Source organism: Epinephelus fuscoguttatus, linkage group LG18 (genome assembly GCF_011397635.1).
Source record: "Epinephelus fuscoguttatus linkage group LG18, E.fuscoguttatus.final_Chr_v1".
Taxonomy (NCBI): Eukaryota; Metazoa; Chordata; class Actinopteri; order Perciformes; family Serranidae; genus Epinephelus; species Epinephelus fuscoguttatus.
This window is the reverse complement of record NC_064769.1, coordinates 34,782,809-34,810,688: the sequence shown is the minus strand read 5'-3', so window position 1 is coordinate 34,810,688 and position 27,880 is coordinate 34,782,809. Positions and strand designations below refer to the sequence as shown.

Here is a 27,880-nt window from a genome sequence, read left to right as displayed (position 1 = left end):
CTTGTGCTAAAAACATTAGCATGACGTATTTGTGGGGAAAACGTGTCCAGATAAAGACAAGTGTTTGTCTGTGAATGCTGCGAGTTATAGTGAAGCTGATTTGTGTACTTGTGTTTGAAATTGTCTGTTTATTGTCTGTTAATGTGTGTTTAATGTGTGTTTTGAATCAACTAAACTTTACAGCACGTCACAGAAACCTCCACCTTTGACTAGTGTTTTTGAGGTGTAACTGCAGAGTGACACAGACACACCACTGCACAAGTATAAATGCTCACAACAGCGTAGGCTCTGCATAGAGCTGACGCACACGTAAAAATCCCATTTAAAAACTAGGGCAACAGACGCTCACCAGCAGCCAAACATCGACATGGTGTGTCAAGGCCTTAAAATGTCATCACAAAAGTCTGACTAAAGGTCTTCAACACTGGGGCGTTTGGGAGATTAATTCACACGTAAATATATTGTTTCAAACTGCTGATTTTGTCACGAGAACTTTAACACAGAACGCAGACATTACATGGTAAAAAAGCAAGGTAACTTTGTTTAGAGCAAGGTTTATTTTTCTGAGCTTATGCACCTTGAATTCAGGCATCAACCGACCACACTGGACGGAGTCGACGTCATGTCACATTGTCACAATAACGGTGGACTTGTTAAAACTGTTGCAAATTTGCATCGCTGCAGGTATGAATAGTTTCATGCAAAGTATTTGTGTCACATATTCATGACGCCCACGGTGTGTAAAAGCCTAAAGACTCCAAAATGTCAGGATATTACAATGATATTGTTTTGAGTACTTTAACCTCGGTCACTGCTCTTTGCTAACGGCTGAGTGAATCCTTCCATTTGAAATGCTCGGAAAAGAAATGGAGTCGACCTTTGCAGTGGAACTTGGACATTGGACGATTTAGACAGTCTTTCAGAAATCTGATGCCACATTTCATATGGCTTCCTCAGTTCTGGTTTCAGCTCAGAACCAGCTCTGGACTCCAGTCCTCTACCTGCTCCTCACAGCGCGGCCAACTGTTGCCCGTGTGTGTGCAGATGATGGAGGACGGCGGCTGTCGTCAGAGCAAGCCAGTCTGGTATTTTTAGACATTTCAGGTGATCTCGCTAATGAGACAAAGCTCAGAGGAACTCGTGTCTGATTTGAGCTTAGGTGTGTGTATGTGTGCGTGTGTGTTTGTGTGTGTGTGTCTTCCCTGGAAGAGGCCATTTGTTGAATTAGCTGGGCAGTGTTGAAGTGTTCAGCGATTAAGGTTAATCCTTGAGTCTTGGTGATGTAAGAACTGTCGTTTTTCCCCGCTGTCCCTCTCTTTAATGCCTCTCTCACACGTTCAGTCCTCGCTGTTGAAAACCTGTGTGTGTGTGCGTGTGGGAGAGGGGAGGGTTGTCAGCAGCACCCATTCTGCAAACAAGGATGCCCTGTGCACTCGGCTGTGTACATACACACCATGTGTGGATGCATGTGAGCACGTTTATTTGTATGAGCCTGAGTGTCGGTGTCAGAGCAGAGGGGAAATGATGCATCACGTCTGGAGGAGAGATAAAGCAGAGGGGAAGAAGTGGAGGATGGATGATAGTAGGCACGAGGCCCAAAACAAATGGTTTCTGCTGCGAGCGCGCCTTAAACTGAATCAGGGAGGCCAATAAACTGAAACAAAAGCCACTTTTTAGAAGTGAAGAAGCTCATTTTCTCTTTGTTCTGGGCCTGATTCCTGTCACTAAACAAGTTACAGATTCTCAGACAGTTGCAGAAGCCTGTTGTTTATCTGCAGAGACAGTTGGGCCTTTAATACAAGACTGTTTCATTTCTAATTTCTTCTGTTTATAACTTTGTATTTTAAAATAAATGTCAGTATACTTCACATCCCATTAGACAAAAAGCAGCACATCCTCAAAAATTCGAAGCTGGAATCAGAATAATTGATTGATTGACAAATAACTTCTGCTCTAGCTATGTTTTACTTTTAAACAGACAAAGAGTTGAGATGCACTTATTTATCATCCTTAGCCATTCCTTCATTCAGTGCTAAGCTGCTGTCAGTGAAAACAACACTTCCTGCACAGATGTGTCAAAATAAAAGCCTTCCAGGAGTTCATAGGGTGTTGCTCTGTCCCAATTCTATATCACACACTAGATGTATACAGTATACCACAGCAGGGATGTCCAAACTTTTTTTGAAGAAGGCCAGATTAGATAATGTGAAAACACCTGGGGGCCAGCTGTTTCTTGCATCATACAGGTTATTTAAGGTGCTTTCACACCTGCCCCGTTTGGTTCAGTGCAATGGAACTCAGGTTCAGTTGCCCCCTAAGTGAGGTTTATTTGGGCAGGTGTGGACACAGAAATCGCACTCTGATGTGCACCAAAACAACCAGATGGAGACCTACTTGAAAGTGGCGGCCTTCGCTGTTAACTTTAAATGGAAATGTCAGCTGTTAGGTGTCTATTTGCCAGCTGACTGTTTGTGAATAGAAACACATTAGTTCCAGCTGCGTAGTTCTTGCTTTTCTACAAACTGTATAATGGTCTCAAACTGTGAGGTGAATGTAAAAAAATGCAAAGCAGTTTTGTTTGATATTCTAATATTGTGTGGTGTACCACACTTAGTATGCTTTGAACAACAAGCTGGGAGCCATTTTAAATCAGCCCGCGGGCCACAGTTGGCCCCGGGGCTGGACTTAAGACATGCCTGTATGACAGTATGCAGTAACTGTTTGTGCAGTCACTGTTCCTCTGTGCTCTGCTGTTCGCTGACTTCACGTTGTGTCGCATCGTGTGCGTGTGTGTGTTTTTGTTTGTGCATGAGGGAGCTGTGTTCCGATACAGAGCAGGTGAGAGGCTGCAGCATACTTATAAATTAGAGCAAAATGCTAAAAGGTATAGATAATGAAACGATATCGGAGTGTATTGATACTATGGTCTTTATTAGGACTGCCCCCTGAAAGTCTGAGATTGGGATCATCAGTCAGAGACTCCTCAGTCGAGGACGTGACTATGGGCGGAACCTATGTGACATTTTGAGTACGTATTATGCTGGTAACCCACCACGGGAGATTTAAAAAGCAATTGGTAGCAGTTAGTGGCTAACTCAAAGAAGAACAGGGGCCGTAAATGTCCTCAAATCTTACGCTGCAAACACAAGACGAGATCAGCTGCCATATAACAGAGAATGTAAATGATTTTGATTGATGTCACGCTCTTTGTTGTTTGGAAAACGCTGCCAATGATTATGTTATGTCTCACTAGAGGCCGACGCCCATCACGCCTCTTTTGAGCGCAGGATGGAGTCTGTAACCACACTGGAGCGGAATAATGCCACCATCATTTGGTTCTATGTAAAAATGCAAAGGAGGTATAAAGAAGGGACTTTTTTGGGGGGGTCTGTTTTTTCGCTTGTCAGCGTGCTGTGCAGTCTACTTCTGGGGATTTTTTGGGTCCCCATTTTAGCTATGGAGTGAGCGCTCTTGACTTTTTACTCTGCTCTTTGGTACAGACAGCTGCAGACACAATGCAGCGGCGTGAGGAGGAGAAACTTACAGCTCACAGCAAATAATACAACACAGTCTCTGGCTTTTGTGTCATATCTAGCGTTGGCAAAAAGTGTTGTCGCGCATTTCCAATCTGTCATTAGCACAGCTAGCTTGTACTTTATTACATGAATGCCACTGTCAGACTGAACGTCCTGCTGATCCTGTTCAAACTTTAAAACTTTATATATATAAAAAAGAACCTGAATCCTTGAATATTCGTGTTGAACAGCCAAATCTGATCCCGCTGGAATCATTCTGAGTCGGATACAGCCCTGGTATTTGATCATTTATGTCTGGGGCTTGTTGAAAATCAGGTTTCAGTTCTTATCCCCAGCTGCTGCTGATTTAATCTTATAAAAAGAAAGTAAAAGTTTCTTCACAGGTTTACCTACACCACGTGTATGTGGGTATTTTTGGAAACAGGGTTTTTCCTCCTTTATTAAAAAAAAAAAAAAAAATCCCGTCCACACACACACAGTTTTTAAAAATCTAAAGTTTAAATAAAAATGCAAAACCACAATTGAAGTGCTGTCTAAACCAACAGGTTGTTGTAGTGGTGTTGGATTATGGAGCAGTGACCTCTGTACCATATTCATTTTCTTACTTGATATGGGGCAAAGTATAATTGCACTGTAACTTTGATTGAGTTCCCTGATTAATTACATTTTAAATGTTGTTCAGGAGCATCATATGTTCTTCTGATGCCACAACAACCTCAGTTCACACCTTGTTCCTGCGACAGTCCACCGTGACGTCCTCCAGGACAGTTGTGTAGGTCAGAGTGATGATCAGACTCATGATCTGTGTCAAGAATCTTGTTAGCCGTCTATTTTTGCTAATACTTGATGCTAATCAGGTAAAGCCACACAGGGGAGCGCACCAACACGCAAACGCTGAGAGCAACAGTGTCTCAGCAGCAAACAGCTCCAGCACGCTGCTGCTGCTGCTCGGCTCCTTCCTCCTCTGTCCTCCCGTCTCTCGTCGTCTCTGTCCTCCTGATGTCTCTGTTTTGACCACAGTGAACTGTGAAACCATGTAGCGGTGTCATAACGCTGCAGACGTTAGACAGTAATCAGGGGATCGCCATAACCCAGCGGCCCGGCCTCCCGGCGGGCAGCAGCAGCAGCGTCTACTGTACATCTCATCTCCGTGTCTCCACACCATTTTACACACACAGCCCGTAGCCACGGAGGCAATTGCCATGGCAACAGCGCATCTCATCTCTTAAAGCAATGTGAATGCGTTTTTACCCCCCCACCCCCTCGTCGTGAGATTTGAATCCATTGTTGGAGTGTTTGAGAGTCATTTTCAGCCAAAAAATGCCTGGTGCCATCTTCTGTAATTATGAGGGTGTGTGTGTGTGTGTGTGTGTGTGTACATTTGGAGGCTGGAGGCTCAGAATCAGCTGCAGCATCAGCCCTAATAAGAACAAGACAACCTGGATCCATTATTGAGGCTAATACAGTAGATGGAGCTGCCCTTACAATCACACGTTCATGTGATGTTCCAGCTGTTCACCTCAGTGTGTGTCTGCTGGACACGTTTGGGTTCACTGACATTTGACTCGCCCATTAAAGGTACACTATGCAGGATTGTCGGTTACTGTGTGTAAACATGCTCGCCAGAGAAGATTAAAGTAAACGTAAAATCCAGAATCACTTGTTTGTCGTTTTGCCTCACCGGGCACATCACCAGGATTTAAATACTTTTTGGAGTTGTCAACAAAAACCTTCCTGTCTGAATTCATTCATTCAAATTACAGACGTTCATACCGTTTGCCTGGTTTCCAACAGGTAGTCTCACTAGAAACAGAAATGGCGGACATGCTGTGGAAAGGGACCAGCGTGTCAAGTTGTTCACAACACTTTTTGAAATCTTTTTCGATGCTGATGAGCTTATTATTTACCCGCAACACTTTGTATTAATTACACACACTGATATATCTCTCAAATCATGAAAATGAAACACAGAATCCTATCAGTCGAGTTTATCTCTTGTTCTGGATTGTGTAGATTAATACATCCATCCACTAAGACTTTTTTCTCATTTTAATAGTTAACAATAAAAGTTAAGAACATGTTTGTTCTTGTCGTTCAGGACGGGCCAGTTGTACAAGTGGGCGAGCCCATCTGTTTTTTTGTAGTTGTGTCTCTTGGATGCCTGCGTCAAACAGCCCTGACCTCACACTCATAAACTGGAGCAACTTCTCAGTTTCTGCAGTGTGTTGCATTGTGGGAAAGTAGTTTACAGGTGTTTTTTTTAATGCGTACGGACTGTCAGAAACAGTATCTAGCACTAAACTGGGACGCAGCTCTTGAATGTCTGAACCACATTTTGTGCCAGTCCATCTACTACTGAAACTGTTCTATTAAAGGTCCACGTTTGAATTGCACATAAGGTCACTCTCCTGTGTGAGCACATACAGATGTTTTGGTGTTGGACAGTGAAGGAATGAAGCATCTCTAACCCTGTCATTTTTTATTTTTTTTGTTCTTTGTCTGTACTCTGAGAGGGGTATTTAACTGTCACGTTACTGTTGTGCTCCTGTGGTTGAAACGGAATGAACACATGTAGGAATTATCCTCAGGGCACCTTAAAGTAAAGTATGTATTTGTGTCTGAGTGACTAATGGGGGTGACACTTTTTAAACTGGTCCGATGCTGAGCCAGTGGCTGCGCTCGGGGCGTTTGCGCCACAAATTTACATCCACTAAAAGTGCTTGTTTTTGCCACTGACAGGCTCAGATTGTTATTGTAAGTGTCTGTCAACATTATGGAAAGGATCCCTACAGAGATAGAGCTTTTTGAAATAGAGTAAGATCCTTTTTGTTTAACCACAAACAGCCCCGAATTCACTATGGCCAAACCCACCAGACTCCATTTAAATGAAGAGCGATTTAAACATGTACAGAGGCAGCATGTTCACATATCTAACTGGTTGAATTAAGGGTTTATTTCAACAAAATTAGATTTGGGGATTGTCAGAAAAGTAGAAAGATGAACCAAGACAGCTTTTGTAGGTTTTATTTTGCCTCTGTCGACTTTTAACGAAGTGTGTTACATGATGATAAAATTGCCGTTTATTTAAATGGAGTCTGGTGGGTTTGAGGACAGCGATTTCAGGGTTGTTTTTGGTTAAACAAAAAGGATTTTACCCTTAAACAAAAAGGTCTGTCTCTGAAGGGATGCTTTCCAAAATGTTGCCAGACACTTCAAATAATTATTTGAGCGCTGTGGAGGACCAATTCCCAAAACTGTTGTTCCCAGCAGTAAAAATAGGGATCAAGTTGAAAAATCCTGATCAAATTTCATGACGATCACCAAGATTTCTGCTTTTTGATGACTCCTGAGTTATGCAGTGCTTGTTTTTCTTTGTTGGCTTTGTTGTAAGGCACCTAAACTCCTTAAATGTGGAGACCTATAAATACATTTGATTGTAATTCTGGTGCTACTGTCGTGGTTAAAAAAAGTTCACAGAACACAATGATTTTATCACTGGCATCGGGTTAATTGTAACAACAGCGAGTGTTTGTAAATGAATCAATAGTGTGGGATGTTCCTCCTCACTGTGTGTCTCTCCTTCCTGTCCTCCAGGCTTCCTACTGTTCAAAGACTTCTGTATGAATGAGATCGACGAGGCCGTGCCACAGCTCAAGTTCTACGAAGAAGTAAGTGTCCCATGTGTGTTCGGGATTAGACGGCATCATGGGATCGGTGAGAGATTAGGCCTGTAATCCCGCTCGCTCCCATTTAGCCCTCCCAGGAAGTGCTTTGCGTTGTTGTGTCGTGGCGCTGAGATGACCTCGCGTGTCTTCTTTCAGATTAAGGACTACGAGAAGCTGGACTCGGAGGAGGAGAGGCTGAGCCGCAGCCGGCAGATTTACGACGGCTACATCATGAAGGAGCTGCTGTCATGTTCACATGTGAGGGCACCGTCTGATCCACACTGCGTCACTAATGCACTCCAGGTCAAGTACATGCAGGGACACACAAAGTGCACCTGCTAGGATGAGGAGGCTCTGTTTCTGTGATGTAGTGGTTCCCAACTTGACGTCTCCCCGTCTCATCTGAGGGCTCTGAGATGACTGGAAGAATAGAAAATAAAAACATACTCCTCTAGAAAAGCTGCAGAACAAACTGAGGACATGGAGTTTTAAAGAAGTAGCTGGAGGCAAGGAGGGTTTAGCAAAACATACATTCAGGTTGCATCATGGGAAGTGTAGGATCCAGTGCTTTTGAAGCTTTACTCATTTAAAGGAGCACTTCACCCCTCAAATACTTACTTGTATATCAGTTACTCACCCTGTGTTAGGTTCAGTTAATGAAGAAAACTTGCGCTTGCTTCCATGATGAACGAAGAATCCAAATCTGAGAGAATTATTGATGAATTGAAGTCATAGGGGTCCACTTTTAATGACAGAAAAACTATATCAAAACATCAGTTTAGAAACTCTCACACAACTTGTGCAGTATAATTGAAGTCTCATTTATCTAGTCGTATGCTCAGTACGTCTTTAAGAGAGACCTGAAAGGGAAACTTATCGATGCTCTCTTCAAAGCCAGACTCCATTGAGAAAAACAGTAATTTTACCTCACTGAGCGCAGGAGCTGCTGGTCTACTGCTGCCTCGATTAGTCAGTTTGCTTATGTTGTTGTGTGACTTTGGTGTTTTAAAGTGTTAGTTTGGTTTCCCCGAAGTCACACAATAACACAAGCAAGCTAACTGATTGAAGCAGCGGTAGACCAGCAGCTCCTGTGTTCAGTGAGGTAAAATTACTGTTTTTCTCAATGGAGTCTGGCTTTGAAGAGAGCATAGATAGGTTTAACTGTTAGGCTACCAGGGCGGCACGGTGGTGTGGTGGTTAGCACTCTCGCCTCACAGCAAGAGGGTTGCCGGTTCGATCCCGGGCGTGGGAGCCCTTCTGTGCGGAGTTTGCATGTTCTCCCCGTGTCAGCGTGGGTTCTCTCCGGGCACTCCGGCTTCCTCCCACAGTCCAAAGACATGCAGATTGGGGACTAGGTTAATTGATAACTCTAAATTGTCCATAGGTGTGAATGTGAGCGTGAATGGTTGTCTGTCTCTATGTGTCAGCCCTGCGATAGTCTGGCGACCTGTCCAGGGTGTACCCTGCCTCTCGCCCGATGTCAGCTGGGATAGGCTCCAGCCCCCCCGCGACCCTCAAGAGGATGAAGCGGTTAGAAGATGAATGAATGAATGTTAGGCTACCTTCAGCCCTAGAGTCATCTCCTTTGGTCTGAATCAGGAACTAATTTTGTTCCAAAGTTGTATAGTTGCCTAGAGTTGGTTCATGTTCGTGGACCAGATCAAATGCCTTGTGTGAGAAAGCTGCTCTTGATTGGTCAGAATTTCCATGTGGGAAAAATCCAGGAAGTAAAGCAAACGTTGAAGAAGAGTACACTTGCAAGATAAATGTGACACTTTCTAATGTCACAATGGAGGGACAACTACGCAGGTTGATTTTAGCGCTGCTCATCGTGGACTATATTGCTGTCATTGTTCATTTTAGTCAAAGCATACAGTTTGAAAACGAGGCGCGGCTCCAACTAGAAAACAATGTTGTGATGCATTGGATGTGCTGAATGTGCATATTAAGGCAGTACAGGAGGAGGTGCACATTAATAATCCTCCAGGACTGTAACATGCTCATGTTTAACCCAAACAATGTGTCATGTGACTGCAGTTGCTTCACATCCAGGTCAGAACACCTTCTCACCACAAACCAACCGCACCAGAGTTCGTCTGTAACCAGACTGAGACCACCTCTTCAAGAAGGTCTCAGTCTGGTTGTTTTGGTGTGTTCACACCTGCCCAAACAAACCACTTTTAGGGGGAACTTCAGTTTGATTGAACTGAACCAAACAGGGCAGGTGTGAAAGCACCCTAAGTATAGTTCTGCATGAGTGTATGAGAGTTTGTAAACAGATTTCTGATATAGTTTTGCTGTTGTTGTTTTTTTTTTTGTTTTCTCTTCCACAAATTTAACCCTCAATCTTGCTTTTAAATGATCACTAAAGGTCTACAGCTGAGTGCGGTAGTTGAATTCAACATTTGAATTATGCATTACATAGTTATCTTGGATAGGTTATTTTTAAATGAAATAGTTATATAGAAATTGTTACAAGCAATTCATTTTGTGTTTGTGTGACAAAACAAATACTTAAACATGATGCTGACAAAAAAGTCAGATAAATTAGCATTATTTTACTTCTACAGTTCAGTTCTGTTGTTTTATTTTGACTGTTTTTTTTTTTTTTTTTGCTCTAGTGGTCACAGTTACTGGATTTTCTCCAGAAAAATTCAATAAATATGACAGAGTGAGACCAAACTATGTCCATACTATATTACAGTAACTCTACATATGATTTACCAACTCAAAAAAGTGGATTTAATCTAAAGTTATTCAATAAACATCTAAGACTTTGCACATATTGGAGCACAGAGTGATGGCGTTCATATCCCCCACGAACAGCACACCACAGTGCAGCTTTTGTCCTCCAGCAAGGCAACAATTTAGGATGTAAAGCAGAGTTAATGCTTCCTGCTGAAGGGAGGAAGTTATTAAACACACCACCCACCCACCCACACACACACACACACACACACACACACACGCAGATATTAGTCCTCTTCATGGTGACGTCCTGGTTGTGTTACACTAGGGGACGCGCATTGTCTTACAGAGAAAACAGAACTGAAATTACTGGTAAAGCTGCATTTTCTGTAATGACCCTTCCTTTTATTTCCTCCTCTTTGTCTCAGCCGTTTTCAAAGAAAGCAGTGGACCATGTGCAGAGTCACTTAGCAAAGAAACAGGTTCCCCCGACTCTCTTCCAGGTAAAACATCAACCTTTCAACATGTTTATCAGTGTTTGAGTTTCTTCTTTTCCTGATTTAACAGCAAGAAACACATGACATATGATGTATTGTTGTTCACAGGTGTGCTTTCCCTGTTGTGACATAAACAAAACTATACTCAGAGTAATATAATAAAAATACCACACACTAAACTCTCAGCACAAGAAATGATTTGTGCTCTGCAGTGATGGCCGACAGTGGATAATGAAAGTATTGGAGACCTCCCTTATTTTTGTACTTTGCACCCTCGACACATCTGAGGGTGTAAATTATGCACACACACACACTCTCTCACACACACACAGTAACCTTTACAAGCCTTACTTTTACAGGACGCTGCAGTTTCTGACCTTTCTCAAAATGGCTGGAGTGGATTTGTGTGATGGCTGGGCGATACGAAAAACAAAACAGATGAAACTTTTTGCAACACCTGTCAATATTGATATATGTAATTTAAAGAAAAAAAAATCTTCCCCATTGAATTTAGGAATCTCATAAAGATTAACGTGATGGCCGCCTATGGTCGTTCTCTGCTGCGGCTAATAATAGCTTTGTGTCTGTGATGCTATTGGCTGTTAGTAAGTTGTCAGGAAATGTTCTGTCGGTGGGTTATGAAAGTTACTCATTTCCTTATTAAAGGTTCACTATGGAGGATTTTCCTGAAAAACAGTGTCACACAGTGTGTAGACTCATGCAGAAGTAATCCCTCTCAGTCGTCACGTATGACCCACTCTCGTGTGTGGTGGTGTATTTGTCTGCAGAGACTCTGCCCTCTGTCTGTATTCTCTGTGTTGTGGATGTTTTGTGTTCCCCCACGGCGCTCAGGTGAGGTCGGGGCTTTATAAAAAGATAGTGACCAGGAGCCAGACTGCAAGCAGCAGGCATCCAAGAGACACAGTGCGGAAAAATATAGCGAGATGAAACGCCACACACTTTCACTGCAGCGGGCTGCCCCCGACTAAGAATTTACCTTGTCATCCAGTAGTTGTCATTTAGGCTCGTTAGTCAACTAGTCGCCAGCAAGTTTACGATATTAATTCAGTTATTAAATGATACATATTTTGGTGGTTTGAGTTGAAGGTGTGAGAAAGAATAGTATCAGGAACATTGTTAACACTGTGCTACATTACAGAGAAATACAAACCGTACTAATGAACCTTCATTAATATAGGCCTATATTTTATCTCCAAGTGCACGTCACACACTGAGCGAGCCGCCTGTTAATGACGCTGTGGGCTAATGGGCATGTAGCTACTTCCATGTTTCAGATGATACGTCATGTTTGTAGTCGACCAATGAAGATGAGTTTACATATCACCTTGGGTTCGTCCTTCACCTTCTCAAAATGATCCCACACTTTGGATTTCCTGCCCGACATGTTATTAACTAGCCTGTGGAATAACCGCAGGTACCAGCCCTGGAGATTAACCTGACTCCTGTCTGACTGCTGAGCGTGGACATAGTCATATAGGTTTTGATTTATTTTGACAAGGGGGCAGCTCCTTATAACTAAGCGACCAATGACCTTTCTGGTCGACTATCGGGGGCAGCCTCTCAAATCGTATACTTTTAGGGAAATGTTTCTAAAAGTGTGTATTTTGTATCGCCCAGCCTTGATTTGCAGTTTGTTTTCATCCTCTCCAACTCTATCAAAATTATTTTTAAACTCCGGATTCTCAGATTCATGCTGCTGGTAATTACATTCATACATTCAGAGAGGCGCATCAATTGCCAAAAGGCCACCCAGGAAAATGAAATACTGAGAAACAAGAGTTCTTTCAGCTCAGTAAATCTAATCAACAATTTCCCGCTTTAGACTACAACAACACGGCTCTTATCCTGGATTCAGTTTATCCCCAGTGATATTGCATCAACCTGTCAGTATTTCCTGTACAGTTTGCGAGCCCTTCGGTGTTGCTCAGATTTTTATGTTCAGCTGGAAACACTGAGGCATCTTTGGAGCAAACACACAAATGTTCACTAGGAGTTTCTGTGCAGTGGATTAACTTTAACAGCAGACAAAAGGAGGCAAACAGAAGCTTCGTGAAGTCGAGATCAGTCGTCACAGCAGTGCACAGAGGATATATTCACAAACATTGGCAGATAATTTAAACCTCATAGTTACGACTGTCTGTCCCCCTGCAGCCATACATAGTGGAGATCTGTGACAGCTTGAGAGGGAAGATCTTCCAGAAGTTCATCGAGAGGTGAGACAGGTGGAGGGGATGGATGGAATAGCTTCATCATTTGTTCAACTGATCCACTAAATTCACATTTTACCTTCTGTGTTTTTTCCCTCAGTGACAAATTTACTCGCTTTTGCCAGTGGAAGAACGTGGAGCTCAACATCCATGTGAGTACAAGCTTTAAAGTCACTGTTCACACCTGTTGTTTGGTTCATTGGGTCCAGACCAGAGCTCCTCCAAGTCTGATAGTCATGCTCTCAATTTTGGAACTACTGCTCCCATGGTGCTTTTGGGGATGCCAACAGGAAGTATAATGTCGCCACACTGTTCGCCTTAATTTGAGGCTTTTTGTGTGATGATTCTCAGTGATGTTCTGCAGTTGTAAGGAGTGTCTGTTTTCTATCATTTCTAAGCCAGTTTTTGGATATTTATTGATAAGTTAACCTTTAAACCCTTGAATTTTGTTGAATCTGTCTCTTCAGATCTTCAGCTTTATGGAGGTACAGTACTAAATTGCTCGACAGTTGCATTAAAGTGTCAGGCAGGGACTTTTTAAGCCTGTATTGGCAAATTGTCACCATTAAATGTTTGCCAAATTAGCTGTTACTAGTTCCTGTTTACAGTGTACCCATGAATGTGCAGACAGCTGTCACTGGATTACTTTGATACTGAAGAAAACAAGATTTCTAAGTGAACTTCTGGACATTAATTTGCAACAAATAAACCTTTGTACCTTTGAATCTTTCTCTTCAGTTGTTCAGCTTCCTGAGGTACAGTCCTTTATTGCTGGAGTCTTTTTTTTTTTTTTTAAGTGACAGCCAGGGACTTAATAGATCAGTGGTTCCCAACTAGTGCTGCCACGGAGTCCAGGTTTCTCCTTTGTCATTAGTTAAAGGTCCACACAGTTAAATAGTCGTCGAGCTAGTTTGCTGTCTCTGACAAGTAGCTGTCTGTAAAGATAAAGTGTGTTTTTTCAAACTTGACACGTTTGAAAGCCACTTGTGCTCCATTCAGAAAGGACCTGCCACCCACTTTTGTGCCGCAATCCACCAGTTTTGAACCACTGTTATCTTACTATATAATGATGAAAACTCTGTGTGTGTCTGTTCCACGTTTTGCTCCTCACTGACTTGGTCAATCCATGTGAAATTTGGCACAGTGGTAGAGGGTCATGGGAGGATGCCAATGAAGCAATATTACATCAATTGGCCAAAGGGGGGCGCTATAGCAACCCATTGAAATGTCAAACTTTGAATGGGCATATCTCATGCCCCGTATGTCGTAGAGACATGAAACTTTGCACAGAGATGCCTCTCCTCATGAGGAACACATTTGCCTCAAGAACCCATAACTTCCGCTTACATAGATTTTCCGCCATTTTGAATTTTTTGAAAAACACTTCAAATGGATCTCTTCCTAGGAAGTTTGAGCGATCTGCATGAAACTGGGTGAACATAATCTAGGGACCAATATCTAAAGTTCCCTCTTGGCAAAAGTTGGAAAACTTACTAAAACTGAGCTTCTATAAGGCAATGAATATTGCGGAGGGCGTGGCTCATCACATAAAGGTGTATAACATCTCAAGGGTTTCACCCATCACCACGCAACTTTGTAGGCATATGACCACACATAATCTGAGGGGACCCCTCCATTATTGACCCCATCAAACAAAATGGGGGCGCTAGAGAGCTCATTTCTTATCTAGGCCTAACCGCCATATGGATTTTTACTAAACTTGGTGGATATGTAGAACAGGACGCCTCAAGGTGACTGGAGAAATTTAACTCTAATTGGCAACTGGGTGGCGCTATAACAACAGAAAAATGCTTCAAAATGGCTAAAATGCGACCGATCGCTGTGGCTCCCCCTGTGGACCAATGTTGGTGTTGTTTTCTTCTAATGTTTGGTATGACTAAGTCATGGTATGGTATGCTGTACATAATCACAGAAACTGTCAGTCAGTCATTCTGTCTGTCCCACGTTTTTCAAAAACTTTGAATACATTTAGTAGATTATATTTACAAACTGTTTATATTAAAAGTATGCCGAATTACTCATAAGCAGCACAGCAGGGAGGTTCTGCAGCTATAAGGAGCAGATCTCGGCTTTATGGACGAACGATACTAAATTATTGGAGAATTGCTTTAAAGTGTCAAGCAGGGATTTTTAAACCTTTATTTGCGAAATGTCTCCATTAAAAGTATGTCAAATTAGCTATTACTAGTTCCTGCAGTGTACCCATGGATGTACGAACAACTATTTTGATACTAAAGAATACGTAATAACCTCATGGTTCTCAGGCAAGTTCTGCAGCAGCACTTTTTTTTTTATTTGAACATTTATTTGCCATGTTTATAGTTGACTTTATTGTGACTGTAAGGGTTGTTTGCACATGTTGCTTTCTCCCTCCAACATCCCTTCTTCAAATCTCTCGCCTCAGTTTAAAAAGCTCTGGTCCAGACCAAAATAAAAATCAAAAGTACACTCTTAGTTCCCGTCCATTTCATGTTTACTCCGACTTACTACAAATGAACCAAGAGATGTAAACATCACACCATATGGACTGACAGGTAACTCATTCATTGGACAGCTGTAGTGACTCATGCTGCATCATCAGGATCAAAATCAGAACAGTGTTTGTTCCGGTGACTGATAACGAGTCATGCAGCACTTCACTGCAACTAATGTGTTTACTTCTGTTATTTGGTGCCAAAAAGAGAAGAGAAGAAGCAGGCGATTCTGAATCGTTTTCAGGGTTCCCACGGTCATGAAAGCCTTGGAGAAGTTCAAATCCACCAGTCGCACCAATTTGCTCAAATTCAAAAGATTAAATTCTTGTGAAAGAAAAGTGATGTTGCTCCAGGTTTCAGGTCTAATTTTCTCTTTATCCCCCCTCTCAGCTGACCATGAACGACTTCAGCGTGCATCGGATCATCGGCCGGGGCGGCTTCGGCGAGGTGTACGGCTGCAGGAAGGCCGACACGGGGAAGATGTAAGCAACGAGAACAGAAAGCTTTAAAGGACTCGATCATGCTGTGACTGCCGGTGTGTCATCTGTGGCGTTTGTTGTTTGAATGTCAGGTACGCCATGAAGTGTTTGGACAAGAAGAGGATCAAGATGAAGCAGGGGGAGACTCTCGCGCTCAATGAGAGAATCATGCTGTCGTTAGTCAGCACAGGGGTGAGTTATACCCGCCAGCAGCTGCTGTTCGGTGTTTATTAAAGACTTGTTATAACGGGGCGAAGTAGAGATGTACGCCTCACTGCACTGAGAAAGATAACAGCACAGTTCTTACGTGGAGATTAGTTGTTCATAAACATTTACACCCAGTACTTATCAGGTGATATATGACCTATTTATCTGGAATCACAAAACATTACACCAATTACGTCAGACTAAATGACCATACAGGGCCTGGTGAGATCATTCCCATTCATTTTAAATATTACAAACTTTGGAACAGACATATTTCTCCATGTACGCAGATAAGATTAAGTCATACCTTCAGTGACAAAGGTTAAAGAGACGTCCACATTAGAGACGTTATGTTAGCAATAAGGGTTTTACAAACAGTTTTACCCTCTTTACATCAGCTCCCTGTTTGTTTTAGGATTGATTTTAAGATCTTATTGATTACTTTTAAGGCAGATTACATTTCAGACCTTTTAATCCCTGATGCATCGTGAGATCCTCGGGCAGAGGTCTTTTATCTGCTCCAGACTGAAGACTAAAGGGGACAGAGCTTTTGAAATCAGGGCCCTGAGGCTCTGGATAACGTTCCTGGGACATAAGTCTGTCTCAGTCAATGTCTTCATTCAAGTCTCTCCCAAAAACATAATTCTGTCGGAAAGCATATCCTGATTTTATCTGAGCTGTCTGTTTTTCTGCTATTTTATTGATATTAATTTTCATTTACTATATTTCCCTTTGATCCATGTCTGTACTCTTTGTGATCCTGGTCGCGGGCTGACTCAAACTACAGCCCGCTAATAGGAACACAGCTCAAAACTGAATTTTATTTGGGAGGGGAATATGGAGACCTGGGCACTGGTTAGATGGAGGAAAGTTTACAACAGTTTATCTACTTGCACGACCCACATTTTTACGATACAAAACTGGTTGAATATCAGTGAGGTATCTCTTAAAGTATAATTTTGATGTACTTGTTCTTAACCTTAAGCGCTATTCGGGCGGGATTAGTTTTACATAGGGATGTGGACTAATGTCAGTTTACCGCAGGATGTCTGTAATATAGATGTCTGAGTTGTATGGGACAAGAAATCTCTGTAATTCAACCAGAGATGGGAGTGGTAACTCGGTTTGCGCCCTGGCGTCACCTCCCATCGGCATGTGTGTGCTACGTTGCTTCTTGATTGGTCTCCCACGTACAGTAGGGCTATGCCATCATTAGAAAAATGTCCACTATCACGACTGCTGACAACACCGAATGCTTCTTCAAGCGCCTCCATCATCGAAAAAACGCGGAAAACTTTGTAAACTTGGAAAAACGGTTGTAATAGGACGTGACGAAATATTTACACATATTTTTACAGAGGATCACGTTCGCATGGGATTAATATACCCGAGGTATTTTCTTCGGACCGTTTTACAGAAGGTAAAAGTCTCCGTAATTTTTACTGGCATTATCCGTAACAGTTACAGACATGGCGCGTTCAGACGGGACTAAAATCCCTGGTAATAATTACTTTACTTTTACGTAAGGCTTTTGTGCAGTGTACCCCACCTGCAAACACAAGGTAATGTGTGCTTTAGATAATTGTATGAACTAAATGAAAGTTAATTAATGTATGACAGCTTTACTTCTTTATCAGGAGCATAATGAGGTTGCTGGTTATAGAACAGCATTAGGTGCTGTCTCTGTTTTGCTAGCAAGCATAGTTGGTATAATTTCACTAGAATTAAGTGGCGAGCCAGCAGCAATGTGTGTGAAATTAATGTCTGATAATCTAAACGACTATGAACTCATTATTACTTCAAGACTGGAAGGGACGGCACTCGGTGTGCTCCAGCCATAACTGCTCCACAAACTTTCAACTGATTTCACCACAAGGCTGTTAGTGTTCATGTCCTAACAGACCTGTTATCTGTCGGCTTTTCCTGCTCCGAACTATTGTTATTTAATCGGCCATTAAAACTCCTCTATTGGTCGACCTTTAGTTAAGACCCCATGTGACATTGCAGACGGGTATGAAGAGACATTTAAGCAACTATTTAAGGCTAATGGGTGTAAAATTATCCAATATTTTACAAAACGCAAAGAGAAAAGATCAAAATATTATCATTTATTTGCTGATACTACTTCTGCTCTTCAGTGTAACTAGGATCTGTTAGTCGTATTGGAGTATTTCTACTTTCTTGTATTTGTATTTTGACTCTCTGACTCTCTGTGTCTGCAGGACTGCCCGTTCATCGTGTGCATGACGTACGCCTTCCACACCCCCGACAAGCTGTGCTTCATCCTGGACCTCATGAACGGTAGGATGACCTCCACACTCCACCCCCACCTGCCCAGATTATTAAACCCGACCCCAGTCAGTCCATGCTGAGACGCACAGATTGGATTATTCAGACAGTCAGACAGTCAGGTCATTCCTCCCACAGAGAATCAAGAGTTGATGGGATTTTGACCTCACTGCTGACGCCTCACGACCTGCATTTGTATTATCCCTCCTCACATCTAAAACCAGCTCTGCTCTGCTCTGCTCACACCTCATCGTTTCCTCTTACGGGTTTCTTTATCAGTGGCTGCACTCAGTGTTTCCAGCCAGTCTCACAATCAAAGCCCTGAGTCACCTCTTAGAGTCGACACAGTCATCATGGTACAGCGTACAGTATGAGACTGTAACCCTCGCTGAGCTATAAATACAGTCAGTCGATACATGTGAAGACAGCAATGGTTGGGGTGGGGAGTCACAGAAGGCTTCCCATCGATTCTCATTTTCCTCCCCGAGAGGGTTACCACAACGTATTGATGGATATTGATTGAGGCATGAGGTAGTATGAAGTCATACTGATACACTATGTTGTGTATATCATTGTGTGTGTGTGTGTGTGTGTTTTCAGGGGGCGACCTGCACTACCACCTGTCTCAGCACGGTGTGTTCAGTGAGAAAGAGATGCGTTTCTACGCAGCCGAAATCATCCTGGGTCTGGAGCACATGCACAACCGCTTCGTCGTCTACAGAGACCTCAAGGTGCACTGTCTGGTTTTGTAATGTATAAAGAATGTCAGGTGATTTATTTGGTGCTTTAGATTGGATTATGGTGCATAATAATGTAGGAATGCACTTTTGCTTTGTGCTTTTTAATATATTCTTTTTATTTTTTTACTTTATGTTTATACGTTGTTTTTGTTATTTCTTATTTAATTTTTTTGCGTATTCTTTTTATTTTTAATTTATTATATATGTTTTCTTTTTTCCATTTTATACATTCTTTTTATTTATTTTACTTTATTTTTTTTTTACATGGTTTACATTTTAATGGTTGTTTTTTTTTCATTTTTAGATATTCTTTTTGTTTATTTCATTTTTCATATATTCTTTTTATTTATCTTTATTTTTATATATTGTTTTAATATTTATTTCAATTTTACATATTGCGTTTGTTTATTTTTACTTTTTTATATATTTTTTTGTTTATTTATTTTTTATATTCTTTTTTATTTTTACTTTATTTTTTATATATTTTTCTTTTTATATATTCTTTTTATTTATTTTTACTTTGTTTTTTATATATTCTTTTTTGTTTATTTCATTTTTCATGTTTTCTTTTTCTTTATTTTATTTTAATTTTGCCTTTTTTATATATATATTGTCTTTATTTATTTTTACTTTATCAGTATTTTTTGTTGATTTCATTTTTATATATGTCCTTTTTATTTCTTTTTACTGTTTCATATACTTTAATTTTTAATATTCTTTTTTATTTCTTTTTACTTTTTTATATATTCTTGTTGTTTATTTCATTTCATGTATTCTTGTATTTATTTTGTACTTTATTTTTTATGTATTCTTTTTGTTTATTTCATTTTTGTATATATTCTTTTTATTTATTTATTTTTATTTTTTGATATATTACTAATAATGATAAAAGAAAATTTAGTCTATTAATTAATCACATATATTTATACGCAAGTCTGATATTCAGATTATTTAATGGAAATATTTAGAAAACAGTCCAGAGACTCAACTGACACAGATTCAAACCTGAAACATTAAAGATGTGCGTGATGCGACTCAGTCCACTGAGCCACCATCACACCTCCACAAACGCTATTTCAAAGCCACAGATTGATATCAGCCATGTTTTCAGCCGTCCTCTGTTTTTCCTCTGATCCCCCTGTTTGGACTGGTTGCCATAATAACAGATATATTCTGCTGGAAGTCAGGGAACAGTTTTAGGGCTTCAATAAACAGTGCAGAACAATGCAGATAATACTTTGAGGCTGAGTGTTGGAGGGGGAAGACAGAGAGTGAGTCACGGTTTTTTGCCAAACAGCGGAGGATAACCAGGACAGGAGGTTTTTCTTTTATTGTCTGTATCCACGCAGAGTTTTCCTCCTGGTGAGCGGAAATTGGAGCTTAAGTCGTGAATTAGTGGGGTCTCCAACATTGTTTCCTGCGCTTATGATGTTATCTCTTGTATTCACCATCAATATCACCCTCTCTATCCCTCCCCCCTGTGTCTCTGCCCATGTGTGTGTCCTCCCTTCAGCCAGCTAATATCCTGTTGGATGAGCACGGTCATGTTCGTATCTCCGACCTCGGCCTGGCCTGCGACTTCTCCAAGAAGAAGCCCCACGCCAGTGTGTAAGTACCTGTGTTAAAGGATTTACTGCTCCAGGGGGAGGTGGGGTGATTTAAAGACTGGTCACTGATTTTGATCCCAACGGTGCTGTTGAAAAGTTTGTAATCAGCTGTTACACTGATGTTTTTCTTCTTTCCTTCGATCATAACGACTTTACATAGATAAAAACAGCATAAATCAGACACTTCAGACACACACTTGTATTCATTACATTTCTAAACAAGAGGAATGTAATGGGTCAGTGTCCCCAGTGTCTCATGACACGGGAGATTGCTGTGTGAACTTCGATTTTGAATTTGTTTTACAGTCCAGACAAGCCGTAGAGACCCTTGATTGAACCACAAGGGTGCAACTGGGCTCTGACTATTGAATTAGTCTGGTTTTTAGGGATGCACGGTAACATCGGTACATCATCAGCAGATGAAGGCTTTGAAATGAAATATTAGCATCAGCCTGAAATGAACAATTTGCCGATACGACAGGAAATAAAATGCCATTTTAATAATGCGGCTGAGCTCTTGTGTGTGAACAGGGGCTGAGCAAAACAGCAGTGAAACGCCACTCTCCGTAAACAACAGCTAAATGCAGAGTGAGGCTGTTTATTTATTTTATTTACTGAAGTTATGAGAAGTTGTTTTCATTTTAGCTCTGGATGTTCGTCTCTTGGGTTTTGCTGTCGTCTTTGGTGCGTGGTGTTTCCCCATCCCGCTTAAAGGAGAGACAATCAGTGTTGTAGAACCAACGATAGTCGCACTCATCACGCCACTGCTGTTGTGAGCATTTATACTTGTGCGGTGGTGTGTCTGTGTCACTCTGCAGTTACAAGTACGCAAATCAGCTTCCCTATAACTCGCAGCATTCACAGACAAACACTTGTCTTTATCTGGACACATTTTCCCAACAAATACAACATGCTAACGTTATTAGCACAAGCCTATGGCATTTTACATTGTGTAAATTAGCTTAGCGGCTAGCAGACTTTTCCTCTTCTCATATGAAGCCAGGGACAACAGCAACATTTAACAAAGGTAACGGCACATAATTTGGCTCCATTACAACTCACAAGGTTCACTGACAAAACAACTGTCTTATACTAAACACGTTTTCCAAACAATTACAACATGCTAACGTTATTAGCACAAGCCTACGGCATTGTACATTGTATAAATTAGCCTAGTGGCTAGTGGACTTTTCCTCTGCTCATATGAAGCCAGGATAAATCACACACAAGACTAAAGATGCTATTTTAGTGGAGGCTTTATTTTCTTTGATCCCTCTGCAGTCTTGAAGAGGTTTAATTTGTCGGGACTTTCTACAGCATAAAAGCACCAAAAACCATTCAAACATTTAGAGTCGTCGTCTCACACATCTGACTTTTGGGGCAGGAGATTACAAACTTTTCAACAGTAATTGAACCAGTAATTATGACTGCCTTTAAACTGTTTTTTGGGTAATGTTATGGTCATTTTGTAATTTCGCTCAGGGCTGAGTTTGATGAAGGAAAAAAAAAAGATTTAGCTGACTACTCAATATTATCAGTCCACTTGTACCATGAATGGAAAAGTAAAGATTTTAAGACTTCATCCAATGGGTCAGGCGTGTTTTTGTGTAGCTGTACCGATGAACATGTTCCTCTCTGACAAATGAAATCATCCTAATCTACATTCAGAAGGAAATATTTACACAGTTTGCAGCTCTCTGTGGTTCTGATTAAATTATTCATATTGATTAATCCAGTGTTTCTTAAATGTTGCTTTACTTTGGAAGGATGTGTTGCAAATGCACATAATGATGCTGAAAACATCCTGAAAGATGGGAGACATTTATTGTGCTGCACTTAATTTTTAATGCACTTTAATGCACTCTGATATCCATCGTGAGAGACGGTTTTCCTCACAGTGATGTCATTGATTTTCTTTGCTTAATGTCCTGTTTGTTTATAGAGATATATGCATGCAGCTGTGTTGTCAGACCTGATGATCAATTAGATGTTACGGGACGTTAAAAGGTTTGATTTTATGGTTTTGTTAATGAGACAAGAAAGAAAAATATAATAATCACTGAGCCTGCTGGTGATGCAGGTCACGTGTTTCTCCTGCAGCATCTTTCTGTAATACAACAGCAGCTCCAGTAATTTACCAGAAGCTAAAATGCCGTGCGGAACAAAACCGTCATAACGAGAGACGAGGGAAAATATTTCATTACCCACCTTCTCCTCAAATATTAATCCTGCCCGAATGTGTAGAGCTGCAGTGGAAGCACATATCCTCCAATGTGATGAAGAAAAACCTCATTATGATGAAATACTTTCACAAAATAATGAGCTGGTACTTCATAATATATGTGTTTCTCATTATTTTGAGGTGGTGTGTCATTATGTTGGGATACGAGGCCAATTTCTGAGAAACTAAGTCACTTTGGGGAGATACTTACTGATGTTTTCAAGATAAGAAAGTAATTATTTTGAACAAGTTTGTCATTATTTTGAAATATTAAGTCATTATTTTAAGAAAATGTCTCAAAATAAAGTCTCTGTTAAGATACTAAGTCTTTATTTTCAGATAAGCACGTCATTATTTTGTGAAAGGTTTTTTTTCTTACTTTTGAGATGCTAAGTCATTATTTTAAGATGCGCTATTGTAGATATTAATATTTCAGGACATGCAGGTCATTATTTTGACATACTAAGTTATGATCTATAGATATTATGTCATGATTTCCAGATAAGCAACACATACTTTTGATATGTTGTCATTATTTGGAGACACTGAGTCATAATCATGAGACGAGTATGTCATTATTTTGAGATATTATGTGACTGCTTTTTGATAATAAGGCATTAGTTGAGATACTCATTTTTTGATATACAGAGTCATTATTTCGAGATGAGCAAGTCATTACTGAGTCATTATTATGAGATACCATGTCATTATGTTGGGATGCTAAGCCATTTTTTGAGACATGGTTGTTTTGCAGTACAAAGTTATTATGTTTAAGTACTAAGTCGTTGTTTTGGGACACCAAGTTATTATATTTAAATAAGTACGTAATTATTTTCAGGAAGTTTATTTTTTATTTTTGAGATGCTAAGTAATTATTTCAAGATATGCAAGTCATTATTTGAGAAAGTAAAGTTATACTTATAGATAAGGAAATGATCATTTCTGAATTTTTTTGACATACTGAGTCATTTTGAGATATTACGACATTCTTATAGATATTAAGTCATTATTTCCAGATGAGCAAGTCGTTATTTTGAGATAGTGATTCATATTTCAAGAAAAGCAAGTCATTTATTTAGAAATACTAAGTCATTATTTTGAGATCAGCAGATTATGATTTTGTGAATTTTTATAAATACTTCTTGATTATTTCGAGATAAGCAAATCATCAATATGAGAAATGTTTTTAAGTTTTTAGGTACGACTGCTGCTGTTCATAGATGTTATGTCATTATAGATATTAAATCATTATTTCCAGATAAGTCATTATTTTAAGATATTTTAATTATTTTGAGACACTAAGTCATAATTTGGAGATTTTTTTGAGATGAGCAAATAATTATTTTGAGATAATTTATAATTTCAGGATAAGCAAGTCATTATTTTGTAATTGTTTATTTTTTTTTTATATTTTTTGAGATACTAAGTCATTATTTTGGTAAGTTATGTCTTTATTTTGACATATGATAGATAAGCAAAAATCATTTTGTGAAATTTTTTTGAGATACTAAGTAATGATTTAGAGATTCTTAATTATAGATATATCAATTTTCAAGATATGCAAGATAAGCAAATTATTTTAAGATAACAAGTCATCAATATTTTCTTTATTTTTTGAGACACTTCATCATTATTTCTAGATATTTTGTCATTATAGATATTAAATCATTATTTCCAGATAAGTCATCTTTATATAGAATATAAGATAATGTCATTATTAGGAGACACTATATCTATCTATCTATCTATCTATCTATCTACCTATATATATATATATATATATATATATATATATATATAAAATTTCAAACAAAGTAAGTCATTATTTTGAGAAAGTAATTTATATTTTCAAGAAAAGCAAGTTATCTTTTTTATTTTTAATTCGCTAGATACGAAGTTATAATTTTGAGATAAGCAAGTTATAATTTCTAAGTAAAGTAAATGATCATTGTATGAATTATTTAAGCTACTAAGTCACTAGAGATGAGCAAATCATCATTTTGACATTTGCCATTATTTTGAGATAGTTATTCATAATTTCAAGATAAGCAAGTCGTCTTTTTGTGATTTATTTATTTATTTATTTTTTTATTTATTTATTTATTTTTTTTTTTAGATATTAAGTCATTATTTTGAGATTGGCAAGTCATAACTTGAGATAAGCATATAATCATTGTTTAATTTTTTAGATTCCAAGTCATTAATTTGAGATATGTTGTTACTATAGATATTAAGTCATAATTTAGAGATAAGCAAGTTATCATTTAGTAACTTTTTATTTAGATACTAAGTCATTATTCTGGGAAATTATCTTGTTGTCTTGTTTTTGAGGCACAAGGTCATTATTATACAATATTATGTCAGCATTACAGTTACTGAATAATTATTTAGAGCTATGCATGTCATTATTTTGAGATGTTATGTCCCTTTGAGACATGAAGTCATGATCTCGAGACAAGCCATTCAGAGAATTTCTCATTATATTGAGATATCAAGTCATCATTTAAAAATAAGTATGTCATTATTTTGAGAGGGGTTCTAAGTGTAATGGCCAACAAGATGTTTTTTCTTCATCATAAAGCTAAGTTGTCATTTAATTTTTTCCTTAATGGCAGAAATAGGCTTCTATAAGTGTGTGTCTGACATGAAGCTGTGCTGTGTGTTTGTCACAGGGGCACTCATGGCTACATGGCTCCGGAGGTTCTTCAGAAGGGGACGGCGTACGACAGCAGCGCCGACTGGTTCTCTTTAGGCTGCATGCTCTTCAAACTCCTCCGAGGGTAACCACTCCAGCTATCTCATCCTCTTCTCCTTTTTCCTGTGCTCTTCACTTCCTGTCTGCTTTCAAACCCTCTTCAGAGTTAAATCTCTTTGAATCAGCTCTCCACCTTCTCCGCCGTTTGGTGTGTGTTTGATCTTGTTTGTGCGCGAGCCTGTGTGTGTGTGTTTGTTTGATCTGGAGTGTGTAAATGCCAGAGGTCCGGGCCCAGTAGGTCAGGAATCGAGAGAGAAGAGTGTGTGTGACGTGTCCTTCCATTGATGTTTGGATCGGTGTGTTTGAACACTTTAAAGAGGAAGAGTGTGTCGGTCTTTGGTGAAAGGTTGGCTGCTGCAGAGACGGACGGACATGTTTTAACACTCAGGTCCAAAATTATGAATCCCAAAGCTAATTTTAGTTTCATTAATTCTGTTATAAACATTTAAATATATTTTTTCTTGCAGGAAAATAAGGTGTTAGCTCACACTCAGGACTATTCCAGCTGGAGCTGCCTTTCTTGATACTGTATAAACTTCAGTCGGCAGGCTATCAGATCCAGGTCGGAACACGTTCTCACCATAAACGAACCGCACCAGAGTTTGTTTGTAACCAGACTGAGACCACCTCTTCAAGAAGGTCTCGGTCTGGTTGTTTTGGTGCGCACCTGAGTGTGATTGCTGTGTTCACACCTGCAGTTTCAAGTTAATTATTCTCGTAACTACAGACAACATCCCGCCTGTCACTGTCAGGCGTATTTCTTCCATGCACCCCACATATGCAAGTAGGGCAGTGTTGTGAGATACGTCACTCGGTTATCAGAGAACAAGGGTTACCCTGGTAACCTAAACCTCGCTTGGTATCTCACTATGGGAGATGTAGCACGCTCCTGAATTGCATGCCCCGAAGCTCATAACACCTTGACCCACACTGGTCAACACCACAAGCCCTCCCCTTGGGCTAGCACACAGGCAGGCTATACACAGTTAACATGAACCCACACTCAGGGCCGAGTGCGCCAGTGAAGGTGATGGTGATCGGTCACGCCTGAAGGCATTCCCATAGTGAGATACCTCAGAGAACCGGGGTTATCATGGTAACCTTAAGTTTCCATCTGCAGGCTGCACACAGTCACTTCACTGACAAGAAACACGTCCTCCACAAACTGTTAGGTTTACACAAACAGTACACCGTGTTATGTGACATGTTGGTTCAAGTTGTCTTCAGTTACTTTATTACAATATAAACAGTCGCGTTGTGACAGTATACAAAGTCACAGTTTGGTTCATACCCTTGTTTAAGAGTCATGGTTTGGTGTCAGTTTGGTACTACGGGGGAAAACACATGCTGAAGGATGTGTTTCTTTTTATTTATTTTGAACAGACAGTAGTGCAGGTGTCAGAGACAGACAGAATCCTCCTGCTGGGGACTGAGGGAACATTTTACCCGCCGGCAGCTTTGGTACAAATAAGGAACATTTCAAACACTGAACAAACAGTTTCCCAAAAGACAACAGGTCACTACATGCTATAAAACTAGCGGCATCTCCTATGATATGAAAGTGAAAACACAAAATACACTGAATAATAAAAAATATAAGTTGCGCATTAGAGGAAGTAAAAGTGTCACAGTTAGTTCCTCCGTGGCCACATTCAAAGCACCCAAACATACATCATCCCTGCAATTGGCACATCTGGGTCATGCAGCTGAATGTGCATTAGCATGTTGCTACCACCAGCAAATGTTGGTGTGCGGCAGTTACAAACGCAAGAGCCTCTTTTTCAATAGTGGACTACACCTTGATGTCGATGAAATTTCTTTTAGAAATACCAAACAGGATGCTCCACACCATCATCCCCTTCTGGATGGAGGACAGCACCCACTCCTGCGTCAGTGGCATCAAGACAGTTTAAACAGGCAGTCAAAGGCAGGTGCAGCAGGTATGGAGGCGTCAGTCAAAGCTTTAACGCACCCAGACGCCTTCTTGCAAATAGTGGTACCTAGACCAGCGAAAGCATTTTGGAACTTAACAAATCAGAGCCGCGGCAGCAGAAAAGTTTTTTCAGAACCGTCTTTAATAACCTGCCATCCCCCCAAATATGGGACAGTGCAGTGCTTGCATCATCGCAGAGACCTCTCTGTCAGTTTGCCCTCAGCTTTGGCATTCTTTGTCTCTGTTGTGAAATGAAACCACTATTAAAACATATTAATCCAGGCAGTTTGATGTAGGCAGTAACCCACCGTTAAGTTTAACGACAAGTAAGAAAACAACACCGCCTCCCTCCACCTTTCTGCCAGATTTGGATTCACCAACTGCCTGGTGTGAGCAGAGAGAGACGCCGGAATTTGTTCGTACCTGCGCAAAGATCAGAGCTACTAACAGGTTGATGAATGCAGAAATACACACAAATTCGTTCAGCTCACGTTTCATGAATAAGACCCAGTGTATTCAGCATGCGGCTGCGTGCACCGG

At 40.2% G+C, this 27,880-nt stretch overlaps 1 protein-coding gene across 1 annotated transcript in view; it reads left to right on the top strand.

Moving 5' to 3' along the window:
• grk3 (G protein-coupled receptor kinase 3) overlaps positions 1-27,880 on the top strand; it is a 99,082-nt gene that overhangs the window by 44,602 nt on the left and 26,600 nt on the right. Inside the window, exons 3-13 of the mRNA XM_049603773.1 lie at positions 7,131-7,204; positions 7,358-7,459; positions 10,318-10,392; positions 12,559-12,620; positions 12,715-12,766; positions 15,500-15,591; positions 15,681-15,780; positions 18,018-18,096; positions 18,685-18,815; positions 20,338-20,432; positions 25,325-25,432. Coding sequence (XP_049459730.1) covers positions 7,131-7,204; positions 7,358-7,459; positions 10,318-10,392; positions 12,559-12,620; positions 12,715-12,766; positions 15,500-15,591; positions 15,681-15,780; positions 18,018-18,096; positions 18,685-18,815; positions 20,338-20,432; positions 25,325-25,432 — 970 coding nt within the window. The remainder of the gene's footprint in view (positions 1-7,130; positions 7,205-7,357; positions 7,460-10,317; positions 10,393-12,558; positions 12,621-12,714; positions 12,767-15,499; positions 15,592-15,680; positions 15,781-18,017; positions 18,097-18,684; positions 18,816-20,337; positions 20,433-25,324; positions 25,433-27,880) is intronic.